Source organism: Pseudoliparis swirei, chromosome 4 (genome assembly GCF_029220125.1).
Source record: "Pseudoliparis swirei isolate HS2019 ecotype Mariana Trench chromosome 4, NWPU_hadal_v1, whole genome shotgun sequence".
Lineage (NCBI taxonomy): Eukaryota > Metazoa > Chordata > Actinopteri > Perciformes > Liparidae > Pseudoliparis > Pseudoliparis swirei.
The window spans coordinates 23,340,189-23,366,170 of NC_079391.1; the positions used below are offsets into that span (position 1 = coordinate 23,340,189).

Genomic DNA, 25,982 nt, shown 5'->3' on the forward strand with positions numbered 1-25,982 from the left:
GAGACGAAGGTAGGGGTGTGTTTTGTGTGTGTGTGTGTTTTGTGTGTGTGTGTGCGTTTAGGTGGGTGAGTGTGGTTGGGTGGAGCGGTGCAGGGAACACGTGCGTTTGGCCTTGACAAGCACCTCCCATCCTTGGCTATACCCTTTCCTGCCATGAGCACACACACACACACACACATCCCCACTAACCAAGGCTATCAGAAGCTCAGGCGAGTTTTAGGCAGAGATACTGCAAGAATCTTATGACTTAAGTTGTGCTTTTGTTAGTGTTAGATGTGAAAGTGGATGTTGGTGACTTAGTCTCCACATGACGCTCTGTGACTTGATACATTGGGTGAAGAGAGCGGAGTGAGATGTCAGAGTACAAACTGGCATCAAGTGGAATCAGAACTCCAATGTAAATGCTGCATTAATTTGTCGGAGATTTGTAAAATGTCTATGTACGATTGAATTTTTCTTATTTTGTTGCTTTAGAGCAGTGGTTATCAAACTGTTTCTGTCCACCCCACTTCGGAGGAAGAAAGATGTTCATACCCGACCGCCCCAACAAAATTGTAACAAAATGGGCTATGCTGAATTTTTCTTGAAATGACTTTTTGTGACTCCTCCATCTGTGCTTTTTCATATAATGAAATAAAGAAAATTGTAACCACTTTCAAGGCGAGAATGCTCCATCAGAAAAAGCTAAATAAAAACTGCAATCACATTGTTAGAACAATGAAAACAAAGTTATATCCATGCAAAACATTACTAATATTTGGCAAAAAAATAACTTATTGTGACTGCAATTAACCTGTTTTGCACTGAATATCTTTTCAAGTTAATAATAATAAAGTGCAACCTGAGCAAAACAAAAAGTGTGCAGATACATGTGACCCATCATGTTTTATCACAGGGTGTCCGCGGGGCATTAAAAAGTCTTAAAAAGTCTTAAATTGCTTTTCCTAAAAATAAGGCCTTAAAAAGTCTTAAATTGTCTTAATTTCAGATTGGATTGGTCTTAAATTTTTTGGGTGTCATGTCATTACGAATATGAGGCAATCTGTTCCGCCAGGTCCATATTTTGCTCTGGTCGCTCTGCGGTGTCACCGGGGCCACGCCCCTTCTCTTTAAGGGGCCCCGCGTATTCGGTCCCATCAATCCCCTACAACGTGAAGCATCGGCTAGTTTAGAAAACATGGGGGGGATGCAAGTTCAACAACGGCTTGAAAAGAACGAGTGTTTCTGGTCACGGTCGGTGAAATGCTTCTGAAGCTGCGTTATGTGTCGGGAGACTTTCCAGCGGTGGAATCTCACGAGCAGAGCAAGAAGCACAGAGACTAGCGGAGGCCGCCAGCAGCCCGCGGGGCTAGCTCCTGCTCTGCCGCTAGCTCCTGCTCCGCCGCGAGCTGCTGCTCCGCCGTCCGCAACAACGTCAATGCTACAACGCTGGAGGTCACCGGAGGAAATCCAGCGCCGTGCAACAAAGAGCTCATCACCGGAGTCCAACAGGGCGGCGCGTTCTTCATTCTGTTCCACGAGACTCTGGACCAGACCACCGCGAGCAGACAGCTGGACTTCATGTGCGCTATTGGTGAAATGACCACGTCCAGTCAGGATCCTATGGAGCACAGCTCATGGGCCATGACACCGCCCAGGACCTACTTCAGCATCTCAAAGTAAGTCTAACATAAATATATATGTATTAACTATCCTCATGTATATGAGTATGTGTATCATATGGTTAAGCTTTACTCATGTGTCAAGTTAATAACAGCTATGGATAGGCGCACTACACATTAATTAGACTAATTAAAAATAGTTTTAGAATGGTAGTAGAGTGGTGTTTACCTGTCAATATGTCTACATAGTGTACACTAGGCTCAAGAGATGGCTCACGTTGCTTAATTTGTAAAAATAATTTTCATTCATATTTATCCAGTCTGACATTAATCTGAAGTGGTGGTGTCATAAGAGATGTGGTGACTGTTGTTTGGCTAATGTCTGCCTTTTTTTTCTTTTTTCCAGGAGAATGGACCAAATGTCAACTGGAAGTTTTTGTATTCATACAGTTTGAAAAGGATTGTTTTCCTAGTATATTCACAAAAGCTCAGGAGTAGACGTATGAACCTGTGCACAAACATCCATCACAAAGAGACATGAGAACTTTCACTCACTCGCTCACTCACACACACACACATACATTATATTATGTAAATGTATTTGCATTTTAAAAGCAGCTGGAAATGTTATTTATGTTATTTTATAGATTTTTTTGTTCAAAAGGAACTATGTTGCACGTATTTTAAAAATATATTTACTTGATTTTATAGACATTTGTTCATGGGACCTAAATGTTCTGAAAATGTTGTATTAAAAAAAAGATTTATAACAGCTGAGTGTTTGTCAAGGCTCAGGAAACCCTGCAGTGTTTCGAGTTAATTAGACAATTCAAGTGATTTGTTTATACCCTACTGGTACTTTTTTTTGATATTCTATAATATTTAGAGATAGATATTTGAGTTTTTTTCTTGTGTAAGCAATAATCAGCAATAAATCATAATAAAAATAAAAGCAATATTTTTTTTGATGAATCCAGAATGCATGACATTTTGTTTGATTTATTTGTATTACAGAAAATTTAAGAAAATCAAAAAATATTCTAATTAATCTAATTCTTCTAAATATAATTTACAACAGCAATGACATTTGTGTTATCCTTTTGCATTACACCATACTGTTAATTTTGAACAGACAGTGTGTTTACTTTGAAATAATTAATTTAGATTAATGTATATTTCCTTCGTACGTTAGGTCTTAAATTTTATTTAGACGTGGTCTTAAAAAGTCTTAAATTTCACTGGTTTATTCCTGTAGACACCCTGTATCAGTATGAGTGAATGTAATGAGCCGGTTTTGCTCTACAAATCTTTTTAAAAGTTGGTCAGTCTACCACTTGTGGACCAATATATCCCAACAGTTATGATGGATTGTCCGTGATCTTCCGCATTTCCTCGTGGTTCCGTCGTGAAGAATCCCAAAAGACTTTGATGACCTTTTCTCAACATTATTTGAGTTGCTGATTCCATGACCAGGTTTACTCATCCAGTGGAATATCTCTTCGTCATCGAATGGATGGATCAACACAACATTTGGTGTGGATATTCATGATGTTCTTTGGTAGACCCCGGGCATTTCAGTTCAAACCACTATCAGGTTGATACCTTTGGCTCAGAGTGAAATTTACTGTATGTTCATACTCCCCTCAGAATGAATTGTATATTCCCTGACCCTTCATCAGAACAGAATGCTTCCAAGCATACGACATTCCCATCAGCCAATCTACTTGAGCATAGACACAAAATACCCTTAACAAATCAGATCACTAATCATCCTGTGAGACCGGCGCTGAGAGGGTTCAACCATGCAGCCAAGAGTAAGTGACTGTAATGTTCAAGTCGTCCTGGTTGCAGCCTGTCTAGCCCCGCCTTCATCCAGCACGCCAACTGGGACGTGGTCAGGTCAAGTGGGAGCTTTGGATGCTTGCCTATGTTTGATGTATTTACACCACTTATTTAATGTAGGATTTCATCCTGATAGGATTTTCCGAGGTCTGCAGTGCAGTTGAAAACATTTATGAAGCATTTAACAGGGTCAAAGTGAAATGGTGTTTACCTTTTTAAAATCAAGCATGCTTTATTTTTTACCCAAACGTTGTCATGTATAAAAGAAAATGGCAGAGCTAAAATGATAAATGGCAAACAACCTAATCAACTGATTTGTAACCCTCCTATTACCTTTGGGGTCAATTTGACCCCATTCAATGTTTAATGTCTCTAAATAAATGATTGACATTGTTTTTTTGTTTCATATTTCATGACTTTTCCTAATTTAATGGGGACAACAAGGTTAACATAAAATTCATATGATGATATGTTTTCAATGTCTTGTGCACAACTTGTACGCATCGATGTTCTTTGGGGTCAATTTGTTTCCAGGCTATTTTTCACTGTGTAAAACATATAAGAAATATCAACATTTTACAAACATAGGTTTTGGTTGTTTTAGATGATATTGAGGTCACTATAACATACAATTGTATAATCTTCAGAAAGTCGTAGGGCCCTAACCTTACTTAATCATTTTTCCTTCCAGATTCACAACCAAAGATTACTCATTCCCCACATTGAAAAATGTCTAAGATAGTGCTGAATAAGGTATTTAAAGTATTATATATCGGACTTCCTGCCCGTTCAAATGAATGTAATAACTATAAATTTGCTAACTATTTTGTATGACATCATAATACAGATAGAACAGAGTTTCTCTCTGCGCCTCCAACTCTGGTTGTCAACGTCCAAGACCAGAGGCAGGTGTGATTAAAGAAAACAAAAACTTATTGGACCAACAAAAAAATGATTATTTACTATTTAAACGGCAAATAACACAGAAAATATATTTGTAGATGGAAGCCATTTCATAAAAAATTGCAAAATTTGGAAGGCATTGATAAATTACCTAATTTACCATTTTAGATATGTAAGTATACACATTTTGTATAATATTATATTCAATGCTGAAAAAAAAGCTTTCAAAACAAAACAAAACAATATGTTTAGCTGGGTTGAAATTGCATGAGCGTATTTACCAAGTGGATGATTTTCTATGGAGTAACACGAGGAATGTTAAAGTACATTATTTCTTAATAAATCACCATACAACTATGCTATTTGTACAGTGCCTCCCCTGCCTGAGAAAGAATTAACAGTCCTCTGAAGTTACATCTGTACATGTTCATGATAGAATAACTGCGATGTGCCTCCATCCGTTAACCCCACACACTTAGCATACCTCTGTCTGTAGTGGCGATATTTTATGTCAAGAGGTTTGACAGCGAGACAAGAGTAAGAGGGAGACAGTTAAGTGAGGTGGGGGGGGGGGGGGGGGGAATGGGAAGCAAAAAAAGAGGAGCAAATGGGAAGCTGACAGGACAGAGCACACAAAGTGATACTTACGAGAGGCTTTAAATGATGTCCACGTTTTCACTGGGAGATGTTGAACAGATGTTAGGCTGAACTGTAGACACACAGACAGACACACACAGACACACACCCCACCGATCAGAAAATGTGACACTTCGTCAGCCACAGGAGAGAGCGAGAGAGAGAGAGAGAGAGAGCATACATCCATCCTTTAAAAGTTGACATTAGGTATTCAGACACCAGAGAGCAAAGTGGCGGCAATTAAACCGATCAATCTTGTTGTTGCTCTAGAGCCAACATCTGGTCCGGTGGTCCTGGTAGACCGCTGGCTCGGAGTGGGTGTGGGCATTTTGGGGGTGGACGGACACTTTGAGCTGTCCTTCAGTGATATTTCTCTCTCTCTCTATCTCTCTCACACACACATACACACTCACAAATAGAGAAATTTGGGTTTTTTAAATGCTCACACCCACACACACCCACCCCCTTGTCCCCGGTCCGTACGGACCTCATGTCAGCCGGTTCTGCTGTGTTGTTTCCTTTGTTATAAATAACAACAGGCCACCTGGACTCCTCCAGCCCGTTACAACAGCCCCTACATGTGTGTGTGTGTGTGTGTGTGTGTGTGTGTGTGTGTGTGTGTGTGTGTGTGTGTGTGTGTGTGTGTGTGTGTGTGTGTGTGCACGTGCGTTTGAGGCAAAGTCTTAATGATCCCCCAGGCTAGCAGAGGCTGAACCGAGGCTCAAAGCAGAGCAGAGCACCTCATCCTGGGCTAATGGGACAACGGAGGATTGGATGTGTGTGTGAGTGTGTGTGTGTGTGTGTGGGTGTGTGTGTTTGCATGAGAACGCATGTGTATAAGGTGTGTGTGTGTGCAGAGAAAGTGTTCACGTGTATGCATAACCGTGTGTGTGAGTGTGTGTGTGTTAATGGGACGGTGGAGAATTGGTTGGAGGACTGACTGGTGGCAGAGACGGATGGCCTGGGACAGAGACTGTGCTGACAACCAGTGAATATGGGGCAACGTTGCAGAAAGGTCAACGTTGCACACACGCAGACACACACACACACTAACACACACACAATAATGTCACGAGAGGAAAAATAGCGGAGGTGTAAAAAGTGTGTCCGCCTCCTCCCTATATGACTATTAAAGTTTGTTTTTTGATGTGTTTCAGGACGGATGTGTTTCGGTGCATGTTTGAGGAAAGAAGACAGTTCCAAGACCTTCATACTTCAACTCACAATTAAACTAACAAGTAGCTGGAGTGATTTTTAATTCACCGATGTCATACATTTTATGAATTTGAAAGAATACATGAATTTGAAAGAAAATGGGGATACAGGAGTGTTCGAGTTTAAAGGCCAAAAGTAAATAAATGAGTAGAGAGAGGCATCAAAATACAGATACTTTATTCTTGGGAACGAGGGTGTGGCCCTCACACTCACCAGACAATGTGTTAGTTGGTGCTCTCCACCACCACTGTTGAGCTCCGCTGGCTCGGGCAGACGACTGAAGTCGCGCTCGTATTGGCTGCTTGGCATCAGCTGTTATCAAAAAGCGTCAAAATGACCGGCTCATTTACAGCCGTGTGGCATTCACTCATATGCATGCGGCCGCCATTCTACCCCGACACTTACACATCACTGGTCTCACTTCCCCACTCACCAAACACCAACGTTCGTTTTTTGTGGCCAATGTCATCGAGAGAGTGGGCAGCACCAGATTCCCGGGGGTGGACCTCACGTGGACAGCCAACACCACATCACTGGTGAAGAAAGGCCAGAGGCGCCTCTACTTTCTCCATAAGCTGAGGAAATAATATACACTTTTATTAATCCCCAAGAGGAAATTAGTTCTCTGCATTTAACCCATCCTTAGTTATTAAGGAGCAGTGGGCTGCGGTGAAGCGCCCGGGAAGCAACTGGGGGTTCAGTGCCTTGCTCAAGGACACTTCGACTTGCAACTAATGGGGAGAGCGGGGATCGAACCCACAACCTTGCGGTTGCAGGACGGCCCTCTTACCCCACTGAGCTACAGCCGCCCAGGAAGGCAAGAACCCCTCCTCCCATCATGTGCACCTTCTACCGTGGCACCATTGAGAGCCTCCTGACCAGCTGCATCACCGTGTGGGGCGGAAGCTGCTCGGACTACAACCGAAAAGCCCTGCGGCGCATAGTGAATGCAGCTGGGCGCATCATCGGTGCCTCACTCCCTCTCCCCCACCCTCCCTCCTCTCCCGACAGGACATACTGTATATAACACCCGCCTCACCCGCAAAGGGATGCATGATTATGAGTGACTCCTGCCACCCCTCACATGGTCTCTCCTGCCCTCTGGGAGGAGATACCGGAGCCCCTGGGCTCGCACCACCACACTGTCCAACAGCTTTACACACCAGGCTGTCAGGAAGCTGAACTCTCTCCCCACTCTCCCACTGCTTTGTCAAATGCTGCAAAAACTCTGTCCGACTGCCGATACTGGACAGACGCAGTCTTTTTTTTTTTTCTTAATTTGTCAAATGTATGTTGTTTAAATGTTCTTTGTTGTTGTTGACTGTCGACTGTTTGACATTTATGTATTAATTCATCACTTTATTACTATTATTTCACTTTATGCCGGACAAAAGAGATAATGGTATTTTCGATTTTCTGTATGTTCAACATTGGCAAATTGACAATAAAGAAAACTTTTAACTTAAAAAAAAAAAGAATAAGAATAATATACACCTCTCGGTAGTAGCCAAACCATCTAAATTCCTTGGGACATATTCTAGTTATATCACATTATATTAGAAACCGTATTGGGTCTGATATAGGCAAACACAACGGGGCATAGAGGTCTTAATCAAATACTCACACAATTTATTACATGATAGATATTATGTTAAAGGAATACTTCAGCCCAAAATAAAAAATATATAAATTTTTCCATTTTACTTGAAGGCATTATTAATCATTCTAGATGGTTTTGGTGTGAGTTGTGTGTCATATATATCGTCCGTAGAGGTGTCTGTCTTCTCTCCAATATAATGCACGTCGAGGGCCGGGTAATACGTATATAATATTTTAATGGACAATAGTATGTAGTGTACAAAGTAATTTAGCATAGTAATAACAAAGTGTGGTTTCTTAGTATTTGGAATAAGCCAAATGTGTAACTTCTACATAACATTATGATATTACGACAATATTATCATATTTAAAATCGACAAAAAAATAAACCAATTTAAATGTCACTCTCTACTGGATGTATAAAGAGCAAACTGTCTGTTTACAAGATCACTATAACAACGTAAAAGGTGGAGATATGTTAATATAGGTTTCACAAATGCTGCCTTCCCTAAGCGGATACTTCATGTGACGTTTCTGCTGCTTTCATTGCACTTAATGCACTACAACAATTTCAAATTGGAGGCCCTTAATAATTGTGGTACATTTGAGGCATTTTAATAGGTTACATATATGTATAATATGTGTACATCTGAATTGGCTGTTAAACATTTGTTGATTGGGACCATAATGCAGATATTCTACAAGTATTATTGTATTTGTCAAATAATTGAGTCAGATATCATCGTCCTAAAATGTGTGTGTTTTTGTACGAGTAAAAGGTTGAATCCACAAACTCTGGCTTATGATACAATGAATATCATAATAACCTTTAATTTAAACACTATGGTTCATTTATAGACCAATTGTTACCATAGGCGATGTTTAGAATGTTGAGCTGTGGAATGGAACCATAGAACGGAATGTAGAGCGCCCAAGCTGGAGTGACCCAATGCTGGTGATCAGATCCTTCAGACACCCAGACAGAGAGCAACAACTTGTTACCTGCACCTTCAAACCATCACTTGTGAACTTTGGATCTTCAACCAACTCACCTACGTCCAAACTCGTGATATACACACATTTATTACCAACATTTTATGGAGAAAATCCCAACAGATCCCAATAAATCCAAGTGACAACATCTCCCAAACTCGGTGAGGATCTTTACTTTGCTGGCTGTTCGCGTATCATAATCTTCATTGAAATGTTATTGTTGTCGTGTTACATTGTGACTAAATCTTGTGTTCACATCCGCCTTCCTCTCAGCTTTGAGTTCCTGGCAGCAGGTGTCACATCAGATGGCTTTAACCATGGCTGATGCCCCATCGAATCAGAACCGGGTAGTCATTGGAGACTTGCTCAGTTCGGGTTCCTCCAGTTACCTGGTTGAGTCTGTCCTCGGGCAGGGTACCTTCGGCACGGTTGCGAAGTGCATTAATCTCACCGACAAGAAGACGGTAGCCATCAAGATGATGAGAAATCAGGGCTATTTAGCCATGCAGGCCAGAGCAGAGGTAGGAGAAGAAATGCCTACAATACAATACAACAAACAATATGATGGTTTGTTACTGTGGGTGAAGCTAATATAACATCAATGTGTGGCCTGTTGTGTATCACCAGGTGGATGCCCTGTTAAAACTTCAACTGCTGGACTCTGAAAAAAGCAACGTGGTTCAATGGTACCAGGTGTTCACCTGCAGACAACACATCTGTTTTGTTACAACTGTTAAGCCAGCATGTTAATACGTTTTATTTTGAAAAAACAGGAAATGTCCCGTAACTTCCGGTAGCTTGTAATCAGGAAGTAAACAAGAGCATGGCTCAGAGACGCTGTCTTCATTAGTTTTGTAATCCAGTGGAATCTGCATACATCTTGTACCTTTTGATAGCATCGTTGGTACGTATTGATTTGTGTTGTTGTTACTCATGATTGCAGATGATTATTTTCGTGACTGTTTAGTTTTGAGAAGTTTTATGCACATCGAGTCATTGTATTCATTATGCTCTTTGTGTGTTTTAGTTTTACACTTTCCTATGTCAATAAACCTGTGGACAACGGACAAGGGTCTTCAGAGTCATGATGTCAGGAAGGAGTTTGTCTAACTGCCGAGGTGTATAACAGCACATATACTGAGGGCAGCACAGTAAAACAACGCTTTCTAGCGGGCAAGATAACGCAGCCAGCTGACAGACGCTACGAACAACGTCATCACACGCAGCCAGTGGATGACCATCACAGCGGTTTCTAAACAGAGGTACGTCACCAGACAACGCCATGGCCGAGAAAGCAAGTTCATTAAAGACGCAGTCCCGCGCTACATGTTCCGCTTCACACTCACGTGCATCATCAATGGGGTCTGCTGCAGCAAAGGCAAGAGCAAGAGCAGAGGCAGCAAAGGCACGCATGTCTTACGCCGAAGAGGAAATGAACCTAAAGCTAGGAAAAGCTAAGCTAGAAGCCTCAATAGAAATGCTCAATTACAAGAAAGAGACAGCCGCAGCTGTAGCTGAGGCTGAAGTCCTTGAAGCTGCGGTAGATGCAAATAGCGAAAGACATTGCATGTTAAATTTGGACTCCAGTCCTTTGGAAGCTGCACAATGCACAGAACAATATGTGATTGACCAAGCCAAATCACAAAACACAGAAGCTCAGCTGTTTGATGATGGTGTTGTAAGAGAAAGAGGCCCAAGCCCTAACTACGAAACTCCAGCTGCATCTATCAAATCTGAAGCCAACTCATTGCATCCAACCCAAGCCAATATAGCTTCCCATCATACGCATAGCGACAAAGCAGCTTTTCAACCAACTCGCCTCACCTCACAGCAGCCTTACATCTATGAAGATGAAAATGTCGATAGGAAACGCAATGTGCGGTTTGACAACCATAATGCCACTCCTGAGCAGTGTCTTGGACCTCAAAACGGCAAAGGTCATCCTGCCCTTAAATCCTATGCCACATTTTCAAACACCAATAATGTCAATTCCAACATAAGCGACTTCGTGAGATACTTTGCTCGTCGTGAGCTTGTGGCAACAGGCCTACTCCATTTCAATGACAGACCTCAGAACTACAGAGCCTGGAAACATTCTTTTCAGAACGCAATCAAAGGTTTAGACCTGACACCAAGCGAGGAAATGGATCTCCTGTTTAAGTGGCTCGGCAAAGAGTCAGCAGAACACGTCGAGCACATAAGAGCGATACACATCAATCGACCAGCAGCAGGTTTGGCTATGATATGGGACAGACTTGAACAATCTTACGGCTCCGCAGAAGTTATAGAAGATGCTTTGTTCAAACGTATCGACGCCTTTCCAAAAATAACAAACCGAGATTATTCTAAACTAACAAAGCTGAGTGATCTTTTAATGGAACTAGAGTCAGCCAAAGCTGAAGGAGATCTACCCGGCCTCTCTTTCCTTGATACAGCGAGGCGTCAACCCAATTGTACAGAAGCTCCCCTTCAATCTGCAGGAAAAGTGGGCATCAGTTGGGGCATCCTACAAGCGGCAATATCACGTTTCATATCCCCCATTTGCCTGCTTCGTAAACTTTGTTAGCAATGAAGCTAGTGTCAAAAATGACCCAAGTTTCAGCTTTGTCTCTCACTCAGACATGTCTCCCAAGACAGAAAAAACAGCTTGGAAGCCAAACAGACAGCGAGAAGTCTATGTTAACAAAACAGAGATATTTCCAAAAGCCATCTCCGATTCAAGAGAGCCTCCAACGAAATTCGATGAATGTGACAAACTGTGTCCAATCCATAAAAAACCTCACCCTCTACGCAAATGCCGTACATTCAGAGAAAAGCATATCGAAGACCGAAAGACATTCTTAAAAGAGAATAACATCTGTTTCAAATGCTGTGCTTCATCATCACACATTGCAAGGAACTGCACATTTAATGTTCGATGTTATGAATGTAAAAGTGAAAGGCACCACACAGCACTTCACCCTGGACCTGCACCCTGGGTTGAAGGCACGGACTTGGCTCCAGAGCATGGCGGGGAGCAGGATAGCTCTCCACAACCCCATGTCACCATCAAATGTACAGATGTCTGTGGCGGAGACGTGACGTACCGATCCTGCTCTAAAGTATCCCTTGTGAAAGTGTATCCAGCCGGCCACGCTGACAAAGCAGTGAAGATGTACGTGATTCTGGACGAACAGAGCAACAGATCACTAGTTCGTTCACAGTTCTTCGAAGTCTTCAATGACCAAAGTCCAAGTGCTCCTTACTCAATGAAAACGTGTGCTGGAGTAAAGGAAGCGACAGGAAGAAGAGCCAGTGGTTACATTGTGGAATCTTTGGATAGGACCGTCAGCATCCCACTACCCAGCCTCATAGAATGTGATGACATTCCAAATAACAGAGATGAGATTCCAACTCCCAATGCAGCTTTTCATCACACGCACCTAAAGTCAGTTGCACACCTCATCCCAGATATCGACCCACAGGCCCCAATTATGCTTCTCTTAGGTCGGGATATTATCAGAGTCCATAAAGTCCGCAAACAGGTCAATGGCCCACACAACCTACCTTATGCTCAGAAGTTGGATCTGGGATGGGTCATCGTGGGTAATGTATGTTTAGGCCGCGTTCACAAACCACAGACAGTCAGCACCTTCTTCACGAACACCACGGAACGGGGACGCCCTACACTCTTTGACCCGTGTCCTAACGTGTTCAATGTAAAAGAAAATACAGTGACACCCAGGTCACAAACCACCTCAAACACATCCTGAGGAGATATCAAACTGTGAAGTTGATAGCCTAGGATATAACATATTCAAGCAGACCAAAGATGACGACAACATGGCTCCATCTATCCAGGACATCTCCTTCATGAAAATAATGGAAGAAGGGCTAAGAAAAGATGCAAACAACAGTTGGGTAGCTCCATTACCTTTTAAATGCCTACGTCAACGGCTCCCCAATAACAGGCCACAAGCTTTAAACCGTCTCAAGTCGCTCAGGCGCAACTTTGATAGGAAGCCTGAAATGAGAGACCACTTTCTCATTTTCATGGAAAAGATGTTCAAGAATGGTCACGCTGAGCTAGCCCCTCCCTGCAGTGAGGATGAAGAACAGTGGTACTTGCCAATATTTGGTGTGTACCATCCAAGAAAACCAAACCAAATACGAGTGGTCTTCGATTCCAGCGCCCAGTACAACGGTGTGTCGCTCAACGACATGCTGTTGACCGGGCCTGATCTGAACAACACACTGCTCGGTGTACTGATACGCTTTAGAAAGGAAGCAATTGCCTTTACAACGGACATAGAACAGTTGTTCTATTGTTTTTCAGTAAGGGAAGACGATAGGAACTTCCTACGTTTTCTATGGTTCCAAGATAACGACCCCTCCAAAGACATTGTGGAGTATCGAATGACGGTTCACGTCTTTGGAAATAGTCCTTCCCCCGCAATAGCGATTCATGGACTGCACCAGTCTGTTCAGGGTAGTGAGCTCCACATCGACCCTGACGTCCAACGTTTTGTGATGCGCAACTTCTATGTCGACGACGGGTTGAAGTCTCTGCCCACAGTCGAAGCTGCCGTCAACCTGCTGAAAAAGACACAGAATGTTCTCTCCAAATCAAACTTAAGGCTGCACAAAATCGCAGCAAACAACAAGGAGGTCATGGAGGCCTTCCCAGCCGAAGATCGTGCAAAAGACCTTAAAGACTTGGACCTCAATGCAGATGCGCTGCCAATGCAGCGTAGTCTTGGAATCAATTGGGACCTCCAGGCCGACTGCTTCCACTTCAGCGTCTCTGATGAGATAAAACCCTACACTCGACGGGGTGTCTTGTCCACAATCAACAGCCTCTACGATCCTCTAGGGTTCGCAGCGCCGGTCACAATACAAGGCAAGGCTATTCTGAGAGAACTCACAACTGAGAACGGCGACTGGGACTCACCTTTACCCCAAGAAATGGAGGAAGCATGGACATCTTGGAGATCATCTTTGAAAGATCTGTCCCAGCTTTCTATTCCCAGAGCCTACACTACAACTTCACCCACAGCAGCTGTCAGACGGGAATTGTGCGTCTTTTCTGACGCATCCACGAAAGCTATCGCCGCTGTGGCATATCTAAAAGTAACTGACTCTGCTGGAAACAACCATGTGGGTTTGTAATGGGCAAAGCCAAGCTGACCCCTCGTCCTGAACAAACAATTCCAAGATTGGAACTTTGCGCAGCAGTGCTCGGAGCGGAGTTAGCAGACTTAATCTCGTCAGAACTAGACCTTCAGCTCGATGCTACAACCTTCCACTCAGACAGCAAGGTAGTCCTTGGCTACATTTCTAATGAAATCAGGCGCTTTTATGTATATGTAAGTAACCGGGTATTACGTATCCGAAGATCCTCTCACCCAGATCAATGGTGCTACGTGTCAACAGAACAGAACCCTGCAGACCACGCTACACGTTCTGTTGCTGCAGGCCATTTGAACGACACCAACTGGCTGAGTGGACCCAAATCTCTGTACACACCGGAGACAAGTGCTGCAGAGAGCACCTACGAGCTTGTCGACCCGGGTTCAGACCCAGACATTCGCCCTCTGGTGTCCAGTTTGAGTACTACAACAACATCCAAGCAGCTTGGTTCTCAACGATTCGCAAAGTTCTCATCCTGGAAGTCTCTAACTCGGGCCATTATTCGTCTCATACACATAGCCCGTCTTTTCAACATGACCTTGAAGAACAGCCCTTGTAAGGGCTGGCATCATTGCAAAACAGGATACACTGTTGAGGAGTCTGATCAAGCGTCGCACATCATCATTAAAGCAGTACAGGAGGAAGTCTACAGTCAAGAGATCAAATGTATCCAAAAACATGAGCAGATCCCTAAAAGTAGTCCTCTCAAAAATCTGGATCCTTTCATTGACACACACTGCCTTCTGAGAGTCGGAGGCCGCCTCTACAATGCAAACCTTGATCAGAGTGAAAAGACTCCGGTGATTATTCCTGGTAAACATCAGGTTGCAACCTTACTCATCAAGCATCACCACGAACAAATATATCACCAAGGCCGTCTCTTTACAGAAGGGGCTGTTCGTACAGCTGGCTTTTGGATAGTTGGTGGCAAAAGAAAAGTGAGCAGCATCATCCATCAGTGTGTAACCTGCAGAAGGCTTAGAGCCCCACTTACAATTCAAAAGATGGCCAGTCTTCCAGCGGATCGTCTCTCGACGGAACCGCCTTTTACGAATGTCGGGCTTGATGTGTTCGGCCCTTGGAATGTCTCTTCACGTAGAACAAGAGGAGGCCATTCCCACAGTAAACGATGGGCCGTGATCTTCACGTGTATGAGCATACGAGCGGTTCATATTGAAGTCATAGAATCCCTTGATACATCCAGCTTCATCAACGCGCTAAGGCGCTTTCTGGCTGTGCGCGGTCCTGTCAAACACATCCGCTCAGACCGTGGCACCAACTTTGTTGGTGCTTACAAGCAGTTGAAGATACCTTCAAACATTGACGACACAACGATAAAGACTTACCTGTTAGGCCAAGGTTGTTCTTGGACCTTTAACCCTCCGCACGCTTCCCATTTTGGCGGTGCATGGGAAATAATGATTGGTCTTGCAAGGAGAATCTTGGACTCCATGTTCCTTCGTCTGAAGGACAAACTTACTCATGAGGTGCTAGTGACTTTCATGGCAGAAGTGACAGCCATTATAAATGGCAGGCCTCTTGTTCCAGTGACAACTGACGTTGACGACTCATTTATACTTACTCCAGCTGCTCTTCTCACTCAAAAAGTGAATGTCCTTTCTGCTCCTACTGGAGAGTTTGGAGTTTCAGACCTCTACAAACACCAGTGGCGGCAGGTCCAACACCTGTCCAACACCTTCTGGGACAGATGGCGAAAGCAATTCCTCCCGACACTACAGGCACGCAAGAAGTGGCAGTCCACTCATCCGAACATCAACCCAGGAAGTGTTGTTCTCCTCAAGGATAGCCAAGTACCAAGAAATGAATGGCCACTTGGACTGGTAACGCAGACCTTCCCCAGCGAAGACGGGAAGGTGCGAAAGGTCGAGATCAAGGTCACACGAACAGGAGTGACTAAACTTTTTCTTAGGCCTGTTTCTGAGATGGTGCTTCTTCTCCCCCCAGAGGCCCAGTGAAGAGAACTGTCTAGGATTTATTGAGTGGCGTGTATTCACGCCAGGCGGGGAGTGTTTTCTTACAGCTGTTAAGCCAGCATGTTAATACGTTTTATTTTGAAAAAACAGGAAATGTCCCGTAACTTCCGGTAGCTTGTAATCAGGAAGTAAACAAGAGCATGGCTCAGAGACGCTGTCTTCATTAGTTTTGTAATCCAGTGGAATCTGCATACATCTTGTACCTTTTGATAGCATCGTTGGTACGTATTGATTTGTGTTGTTGTTACTCATGATTGCAGATGATTATTTTCGTGACTGTTTAGTTTTGAGAAGTTTTATGCACATCGAGTCATTGTATTCATTATGCTCTTTGTGTGTTTTAGTTTTACACTTTCCTATGTCAATAAACCTGTGGACAACGGACAAGGGTCTTCAGAGTCATGATGTCAGGAAGGAGTTTGTCTAACTGCCGAGGTGTATAACAGCACATATACTGAGGGCAGCACAACATCTGTATGGAGTTTGAGCACCTGGACAAAAGTCTTTATGACTTCCTGAAGGACAGATCATTCCAACCTCTCCTTCTGAAGGAAATCAGACCCATTGTCAAGCAGGTACGTTCTACTGCAGTTCTTAATTAATAAGCATATTGATCGAACATTGTTGCCCTTATTAGGAAATGACTGACTTTAATAACCTTTCAGCTCGCCAATGCACTTGATCACTTGAAGGCTGCTAGAATAATACATACAGACATCAAGTTAGAGAATATAATGTTGGTGAACCATGCAAAGGAGCCTTACAGAGTTAAAGTCATCGACTTCGGCGGGGCCCATGAGGTGTCAGCTGCCACCCAGGGCGCCTACATTCAGACCCTTCCGTACAGGTGAGTGACTGAAACCATGTTGGATCTATCGGGGTCGTAGCAGAGGTCATATGCTTCAACTTGTACATAATACAGATGGCTCTCAAATTAGTGGACATTGTCATCATGGCTAGTGTGATCATGGTTGTTTTTCCTCTCTCAGGTCTCCAGAGGTTATTTTGGGTCTACCATATACCGAGGCCACAGATATGTGGTCTGTGGGCTGCGTCACTGCTTCCCTCTACCTCGGCTTCCTGCTCTACCCTGGCAGCAGTGAATATGACATGGTAAGTAGCCAATTAGAGGTAGTTTAATCATCGGATTTACTTGTGTGTCTGTGTGTGTGTAGCAAATGTAAACTATTTATATTGTAACCCTCTTTCTTATGACCCCTGTTGTTGCTAAAGCTTAAGTCGTTTTAATTGGAGCAATTGCTCTGGAGATGATGAAAATGTATATAAATATGAATTGGTTGAAACTCGCTGACGTCGTTGTGACTTGACGTTGTGCTGTATCTTCAGATGAGGTACATAGTGGAGACTCAGGGTCATCCACCCAACACCCTGCTCACCCTGGGACAGAAAACTGGCTGTTTTTTCCAACGCAACTCGAAGAAAAGTTTCTGGAAACTCAAGGTACTGCCACTTCACCACTCCTCTGACCTCGCTGACTTTCTCTTTGACCTAGAATTTGTCTAGTTCATTCGGTCTATGATGTATTTCTAACATACTGTAGAATATGTGGGTCTGTCTGCCTGTTTGTCCACATTTACTGCACTCAGAATTTCATTGCTAACAATAACACAATCTCTTCAGACACCAGAACAGTTTTATCGTGCGACTGCGATTCAGCCGTTGGAGACCAGGTGCAAGAAATTCTACTCGCTGTATCATCTCTTGCCTGTAAGTGTTGTTGTTTTTGTATTATTCACTTTTCACTTCCAGAGGTGACTTAAGATATTCCTGACCACTGTTATTGGTTCTTCATTATACAGATCCAGCCCATCAGGAGTGAAAAGTCTGTAGATATATTTTCAGAATCAAATGACCGGTTTCACTTTGGGGACATCCTCAGTCGGATGCTTGAGCTTGATGCTGCTAAGAGACTTACACCCCGTCAGGCGCTCCAGCATCCATTCACCAGCATGCACCACATGTCCCGCAGATACCATGTCAGCTCCTAGTAAGTTGATGTTGAGATTTCAGTTATTAAACTTGTATTGGTGTGTGTAGAAGAGAACACTTCATCTATCTTACTTCATCTGAATATGGAAGTTTATTCATGTAATTTGTCATTTGTTTGCAGTGTACGGTCCTGTTTTGAGACAGTGTACCAGAAACAGACTACTGACAGCGGGAAAGCTGTGGGTGGGTCTCTGCAGCGGTCATCCTCATCCGCCCATCCCGTCCCGCAGAACCTTCCTTCTGCTTCTGCTGAGAGAGGCGCCCTTAGTCAGCCACACGTCATCAACCCTCATCCCTGCACTACTACCCAGACCTCAAGTTCAGTCAATACAGGGGTGAAAAGAAAAGTATATGACGAAAATGAGACGTCGAGCGAAGTTAGAAAAAACTCTGCAGCCCCATCCAACTCAAGCAGCAGCAGTTGCTTCTTGCCAAGCGTAAAAAGAAAGATGGCTCATTGTGGCGACTCTGGCAACCACCAGTTGTCCAATCATAAGATAAAGTTGCTTAGAAAAAACTCTGCAGCTCCATCCACCTCAAGCAGCAGCAGTTGCTTCTCGCCAAGCGTCAAAAGAAAGATTCTTCATTGTGGCGACTCTGCAGCTCTACCCAATGGATCGGAGCAGCGTCCACTCTGAGCATCCCATGCACACTTCAAACAGCAATAAGATGAGAGCCACTTCAGACAGCACTCCTCCTATCCTCCTATATAACTCTGCAGACCTGAATCTTCAGGGTGACTGTCTTTTAGTTTTGGTTCATGAACATGTGCTGCATTGCATCCAACAAGAACCCTGTCTGATATACTGCAATTTTATAATAAAATAATTTCATTAAACCTACCTGATTCTAATCTCCATGATTATCAAAAAAGTGCTGGTTCAAAAGACAAAACATATACATATATATATATATACATATATATATATATAAATATTGGCTTCTTTCACTTATATTACCATTACAGTATGTGTGTGTCTGGTGTAAGTACTGTATACATACGTTATCATCTGTGCACATGACCGGGTACATGGATTTGTTGTTTAACATCATTGTAAACTAATTAATAAACCGTCATGAATAATGAAGGCGTTGCTTAATGAGTAGGTGAACAGTTCCTCTACATTGGAGTGCAGTGGACTTCGGTGGAAGTTTAAACTTCAGCTCAATCTTCATTTCTCTTTCTCTTTCTCCAACGATTTGAGTCCAAAGGAATAGCTAACCAGCAACGTTTGAACCCGTCTTCTGGTATCAATAAACATTTTTAATTTTGACATGACAATAAAGTTCTTATATTTATCTAACCTCTTCCAACTCCTGAAAATGGTCCTGCTTATACCTACAAACTAGAACGGTCACTGAAACAAATAAGTACGGTCACTTTAAGACTTGAGACAAACAAGAGCGGTCACTTTAGGCTCTCTCTGTTTGTTCCGCTGCCTCCGGGAAGAAGATTCAGGACTATTAAAACCCAGACTAACAGGCTGAGGAACAGCTTTTTACCCAGAGCGGTTTCCTCCATCACCCCCACATTCAGAACCCCACCCAGTGCTGCTGCGGACCAAAATACACAAATGTGTTGTTTTAAATGTCCTGTCCAAATGTTTTTATACATGTTTTTACCTGTTGCTGCTGAACTTATTTTCATTGTATATTTTTACAATGACAAAATGACCTTACCTATTCACTCTTTTAGCTCTGTGTTGGGTCCATGTCTTAAAGGACATACCTGACTCTTTAGCTGCTAAATGCAGCACTATGCTCACCTGCTTATTTACAACTGAAATGTCTGTCCCAAACCCAATGTCCACACTCAAATACTCACTTTGAGGCACGCTCTTACAAAGTTCATGAGGGTCAGAGGAATCTAAAGATTGTCTATATTACATCTGGTTTATTCATCAAATGTTTCTTTTAATGTTGCTTATTAAAGCTCTTTAAACCAAAAATACAAAAATAAATTATATGACAACGACATCTCGTCTTGATGGGCATGCAAGAGCCTAGATTCAAATTAGGCAGTTAAACAAAAATTGTAGAGGGTAGTCATTTTGGCATTTTAATCCTCAATTTATTGCAATTAATTCAAAGAAAAACTTTTTTGTTTGTTTTAGTTGATACAGCTGTAGTATACCAGTCGACATCTGATTTTCCAGATACAGTTCAAACGGCTTGGAGAAGCCGCCATGGTTGATGGGCTGGCCCCACTGCTTTTATTTGTAACACTATACATCACGCTACATCCAGAGCGAGTGTCGGCCTCAGTCAAGACTGAGAAGGAAAGCAGTTGTCGATGAAGTTGTGCTGCATCGAACAAGAAGTCTGTCCGGTCTCCGGTCGGATACAACGCTGTATCACGGAAATTACATTCCCCCAGAGATAAAAACGTAATTTGTTATTCCGTTAGACTGAAACGTATTTCTCCCCGGATTACGTCTGTATTTGACGTATTACAGATACGTCTCTAACCAACGTAACTTTGCCGTTTGTTGTCTCGCGTTTCTAAAATGCTACAAAAGAGTCCTCTAGTCTTATTTATTATTATTCAGTGTGGCTTGCGAAGAAGCCAAGTTCATAGAGCCTTGCTGTAGCAACGCCACACTGACTTTTGCCCTGCGGGCTTTATGTTTATCATCTTATTTTATTATTCGGAGGTAAGTATCACTGGCTGTCTGTTTGAGAACCTACGTGAGTCTTATAGCCATTAATCTTTATTTTGTATTATTAAAAATATTTAGGACATTGAAATGTCCAACTCTGGCTGTGTTGTGTTGCATTCACGCAACAAATGCCATGAAGTCACAAACAACAGTCAGTTTGGCATTTTCAAGTATTGGTTCACAATGTCTGTTCTCATTTAGGACAATACATCACTATATTATTGAGTTTGCCATTGGTTTTTTAAACATCTAAGTCAGGGGTCAGGAACCTTTTTGACTGGGAGAGCCATAAAAAGGAAAATGTATTTCATTGAGAGCCATATAGTATTTTTAACGGATAATAAATTAAATATGTCTTGCTTTTAATGCGACTTCTGGTGCTGGGGGGGGGGGGGGGGGGCGGTGCAGGTGACTTTCTTTGGTCCGCTCCGATTCGCGCACACGCCGGCATCGGATCTCTGCGGCGCGCGAGACGGCGAGCCGAGAAATGTTACCGCGACACGTAGAGACAGAAATAACATGCTGCTGTGTAGAGACGATCAATAACAGACGTTTAGTTTAATAAAAGAACAAAGACGTCTTTAAGAATAGGACCTGACATTACTTCTGCTGTAATCTGGCGTGATAGAGAAAATTACAGAGGGCGGGCAGAGATTTATTTATTTTTTTAAACTCAAAATTGTCTGCGAGCCATATGCCGTCACCGGAAGAGCCATATATGGCTCACGATCCATAGGTTCCCGACCCCTGATCTAGGTGATTCAATGCGGCACAGAAGCAAAGTCCTGCTCAGTACGACTGAAGCTATATTCACACCATGAGTGGCAAAAGCAACAAGCTACATTGTCGCCATTGAAACATTGCGGCAGCAATGGCAACTGGCTAACGGCATTTCTTTCAGATGGAAGTGGGCAGGATGAAACTGAAACGCTAAAGTAAGTTGCTGCTTAGCTTTCATTGAACAGGACCCGGAGCCTGTTGCCAAGTAGTGTGAGCACAGCATTTGATCAGTTCATGTATTATAAACATAGAAGCTACCACAGTCTCTCTAAATCATAAAAGAAACGGCCATATTGAAAATCACAAATGATATACTTCTCGCTGCTGACTTTGGCTTCCTCACCATCCTCATCCTCCTTGACCTCAGCGCTGCCTTCAACACGATCACTCCATCCTCCTCTCACGTCTCCAGTACTCTGCTGCGTTGTGTTGTCTTTGGTTAATGCAACCGGTTTCGGTCGGTAGTTTGAATGTAAAACTCCCAGCGGCCCTTTCTTCCTTCCTGGCAGGAGAATGAGACAGCACACTGAAGTGATGCTGACGCCACCAGACGGCACCGTTCCCATCACGCTCAGTCACTGATTATACAATAACAACAATTTGGGAACATAAAGGTGGTTGAGGGAAGTCTGATGCTCATGATCTATGTGTGTGTGTGTGTGTGTGTGTGTGTGTGTGTGTGCCAGGGGGATGTCCCCGTGGTCTGGAGCATATGTCTGGCCGTGCTAAAGTCACAGGGTTAAGTAGGATTCAGACTGGGGGAATGCACATGCTGCAGATCTGGCAGTCATACAGCAGCGTTGAGTGCACGCAGTAGCACGGAGGTATCAGAGGTCGCTCGGGCCGTACACGGCCACATCATTAAGGCCACACCACCGTGATTGTTTTTCAACATACACACTCTAGACTACGTCCGTGGCTCTGAGCGTCTGAGAACGCAGGTGTGTTTCACGCATCAGAGTTAGTTGCCAGTCCGGTGCATCGCACACGGACGCTGAGCACCTTCGTGTGTCGGCGCGGGTCGGGTGTGGCGGTTGGGAACGGGTCGTGAATATATCAATGAGTGCGTTTGGGATGCTCCATGTGCATGGTTATGATGCTGCGTATTGGAGCAAGTATGATTTATGACCTTAAGAGCCTGCCATGCTCACTGGTGGATGGGCACATGAAAATGCCCACACAAAAGAGCACACGCACACACGTACACACACACACACACACACCTATGAGTTATATGCGTGAACATAATCACTTGTCCTGCTTTACCTGTTACATTGTAAAATAAAGGGATAAGAAAAGGCCTAAGGGTAGGAACGTGTTTCCTGTGTGTGTGTGTGTGGGGGGTGTAGGTGTGTGTGTGTGTGTGTGTGTGCGCACGCGGGCACTCGTGGTTGACCCTGCCTAACCACTTTTGGTCCAGCTTGGTCAGTGTGTATCCACTCCCTCCGGCTCCCCCCCGGCCGTGACATCCAGACCCTTGATCTCCATTTCTTTCTGCCACACAAACACATTTTACTGCAACCTGCAATAGATGATGATTGTAATCTAAAATAAATGAAAGGGAAAAACACAGGAGTGGGGGGGGGGAGGGGGGCGGAGGGGGGTGCAGGAGAAGGGAGAGAGACAGAGCATTATCACCTTGGCCGAGCATCAGGAGTTAGAGAAAAAAAGAAAAAAGAGTGGGGGAGAAAAAAGTAGGTCCACGGGCAAATTCATCTTCCCCTGCTACAATCAATCTCTGGCCAAAAGAAATACACAATAACTAGGCAGGAAGAGGCCAAGATTAATGGGCCACCGACATCTCCACTGACCAGCATCCACCTCCACCCAATACCATCTCTCTCTCTCTCGCTCTCTACAGCCCGTCTCTCTCACCCCATCCCTCTTTCTCCCCTCACCCTTTTGCTCTCCCTCTCCCAGAAAAGCCCCTATACTTGTGTGCCCCCTCCCCCACACACACACCTCGTCTCTGCCACACGGTGATCGATGGTTCCTGCTGACTGTTTAACAAGTGCATTAGCAGGCTTTAATGAGAGCGGCCAGTCGCTGAGCCAACGCATGCAAGGGCAAGCAAGGCCGGGGCATGCCCACTAACTCAGATGGAGAGAAGGGGAAGAATGGATTTCCCTCAACATGAGAAGACACTCTTTTGGGTACGCATGTTAAATATCAAACTGACATTCGAAATGTGTCACGATGAACGGGCTGCAAATTAATATTGAATCGACGTCATTAAAAAAGCCAATGTATTTCTCTATTTAGTTAGTTATTGACACTCTACCACAAGGTGTGTATTGTTATTATCTATCAGAGAAAATGGCATTCCCTACTCTATTTCCTTTAAATGGAGCTGTACAGTGACTTTAAAAGTCACGTTGAACATCTTTGTCAAGTGTTGTCAAGGGAAGCATCGAGTCACCTGAAGCTTTTCAAACAAGCACACGCCTTATGTAATCTACATCCAGGGAAACTTCTTGGGCGACCTAACCATCCTTCCATTTATCGTCCATCCATTCATCTCCACCCACCCACCCATCCATCCATCCATCTCCACCCACTCATCAATCCACCTATCATCCTTCATCCATTCACCCATACTCCATCCATCCTCCCACCCACCCACCAATCCATCCATCCATCCGTCATCTTCCACTTATTCGGGGCCAGATTGCAGGCTGGCAGCAGCAATGTTTACCAGCTTTTTCTGGAGGACCCAGAGGCGTTCCCAGATCAGAGAAGATGTATAATCTCCAGTGTTTTTTGGGTACACCCCAGCGTCTTATACCAGGTCAACGTGCTCAACGTACCTCAAAAGGTAGAATGCCTGGGGTGCATCCCATGTCTCTTATTTGCATCCTCATTTCCCTCACTTGCGTCTTTTCCTTGCGAAACCATGCAGGCGAGGAGAGAGGACATGAGGGAAAATCCAACGACCTTTCAACTGAAGCGTCAACATTGAGCGACGTCTGTTTCTGATAAAGAAGCAGCTGGAGCTGCTGACAGCGCACACTGGAGAGGTTTCTCTTCAGGGTTTTCTGCCAGAAAGGGTCATATTTCAATTTAAACCATGACATCGTTGTGAATCTAACCAAGCAATTGTGTTGCCTTAACCCAGGGATATGTCTTGCAGAAACCCCTGAACAGCCTAGCGTTACATTCGCATAACAATAGCCCCCACCACCTGTCGACACAGATACTTGTAATAACATTTACATAATTTATTGCTAAACAGAATAAAGTGTATAGATGAAGAGTTAATTTGCAAAAACAGAGAAAAATCATCCTTAAAATTAATAAACCTGCCCAGTTTGACTCGTATTGGCCAAATAGCTCTTAGTTAATAAAAGAAGAAAGTCACACCTAGATAAGTGTCATAACAAATATTTTCACTATTCAGAAGAAATAATAACAAATCTCTCAACCCTTGCTGGGGCGCAGAATGGTAAAACCGCAGCGAGCCATCCTGTTTTTAATGGAGGTAAATGCTTTATGAGGGCTTGCACCAATAAAAATAATCCAATGTGAGATAACTTGTTATCACAGTTTAGCAAAAACAGTAAATGCACAGCTAAATCCCCCATGTGGTGGTCCTTGTTGTTTTCTTTGATGGTGAGACCTCATGGTGGGCTACAGGCTGGGGCGTCCATGGAGGCCCCTTTGAGGATTCTGCCATCAAAAAACACACAGGGCTGGTCAAATGAGGCATTTACTGTCCCCAAGTCTACAGTGTGCAGACTGGTGCTCACCAACAGCCCAGTGGTCTCCAGGTGTGTGGGAGCTATTGAAGGCTGCTATGTCTGCATACAAAAATTTATATTTTTCTAACTACCTTTAAGTCTATATTGTGCAATACTCTTCTCAAGCATATGAACAAAAAATTAATTGTGTGTATTGTAATGTGATTTGTTTGTTTCTTCACCTCAAATTCCAGCTGAACCACGTCATAGATCTGAAGTGTGCAGATATCAGTTTAATTTTCTTATAGATAAAGCCAGGTGGAGCAGTTGATATCCTGCAGAAATAAAAAGTTGAAAAGCTGATTTGTGAAGTTGACGATAAATGGTCTGTTTAGCCAACTGGCCCAAAATAAGAAACAGATACAATAGATGCTTAGAATTGCCTTTAGTGAGCTGTGAAGTGAGGTTTGAAACCACAAGGTTCACATGGTCAAGAATCAACATTTGCTATTTTTTTATTATATCCATGAGATGCCCTCTGCCTGACTGCCCCACCGATCTAAGCACCTGTTCCCGCTCCTCTAATTGGCCATCCTTCCAGCTCACCTGTCCCACATTCCTCATCAGTCCTCCAGACTTCTTATTTGCCCCTTTTACTTCACCTTTGTCAGTTTTGTTCCTGGTTACTTTCTTGCGTTTTGCTTTGTGCGTTTGTGTTTAAACGTCTATTATCTGTATATGTTGACCTGGACTATTATCTGCTGCGCTGCTTTCCCACCTGCAATTTCCTTAAATGTAATTCTTAATGAATCCAATGCTGCCTCCTCCTTCGGGTCCGATCACCGTTGTCCTGCATAAACCACCTGGAGACCACAGAGTAGTTTGATAATTTACTAGATTGCT

At 43.5% G+C, this 25,982-nt stretch overlaps 1 protein-coding gene and 2 long non-coding RNA genes across 3 annotated transcripts; all 3 read left to right on the forward strand.

Annotated features, from left to right (window-relative positions):
* Positions 1-9,561: 9,561 nt before the first annotated feature.
* LOC130193193 (uncharacterized) lies at positions 9,562-9,859 on the forward strand. The gene is made up of 2 exons (XR_008831520.1): positions 9,562-9,693; positions 9,817-9,859. It is a non-coding gene; the product is annotated as an uncharacterized LOC130193193 (long non-coding RNA).
* A 6,110-nt stretch (positions 9,860-15,969) lies between these two features.
* On the forward strand, positions 15,970-16,339 carry LOC130192963 (uncharacterized). Its single transcript, XR_008831485.1, has 2 exons — positions 15,970-16,173; positions 16,297-16,339. It is a non-coding gene; the product is annotated as an uncharacterized LOC130192963 (long non-coding RNA).
* Positions 16,340-16,686: 347 nt separating this feature from the next.
* On the forward strand, positions 16,687-17,864 carry LOC130192690 (homeodomain-interacting protein kinase 2-like). Its single transcript, XM_056412793.1, has 5 exons — positions 16,687-16,799; positions 16,942-17,065; positions 17,300-17,413; positions 17,594-17,680; positions 17,853-17,864. Exons 1-5 carry the CDS (start codon positions 16,687-16,689, stop codon positions 17,862-17,864), a joined length of 450 nt encoding a protein of 149 aa, XP_056268768.1.
* Positions 17,865-25,982: the final 8,118 nt, after the last annotated feature.

Excerpts from the sequence above, each read along its gene's own strand:
- LOC130192690 (XM_056412793.1), top strand. The coding sequence starts at position 16,687 with ATGTTGGTGAACCATGCAAAGGAGCCTTACAGAGTTAAAGTCATCGAC. Across the intron at positions 17,066-17,299 it reads GCAGCAGTGAATATGACATG|ATGAGGTACATAGTGGAGAC; the intron begins GTAAGTAGCCAA and ends CTGTATCTTCAG. Across the intron at positions 17,414-17,593 it reads AAAGTTTCTGGAAACTCAAG|ACACCAGAACAGTTTTATCG; the intron begins GTACTGCCACTT and ends CAATCTCTTCAG.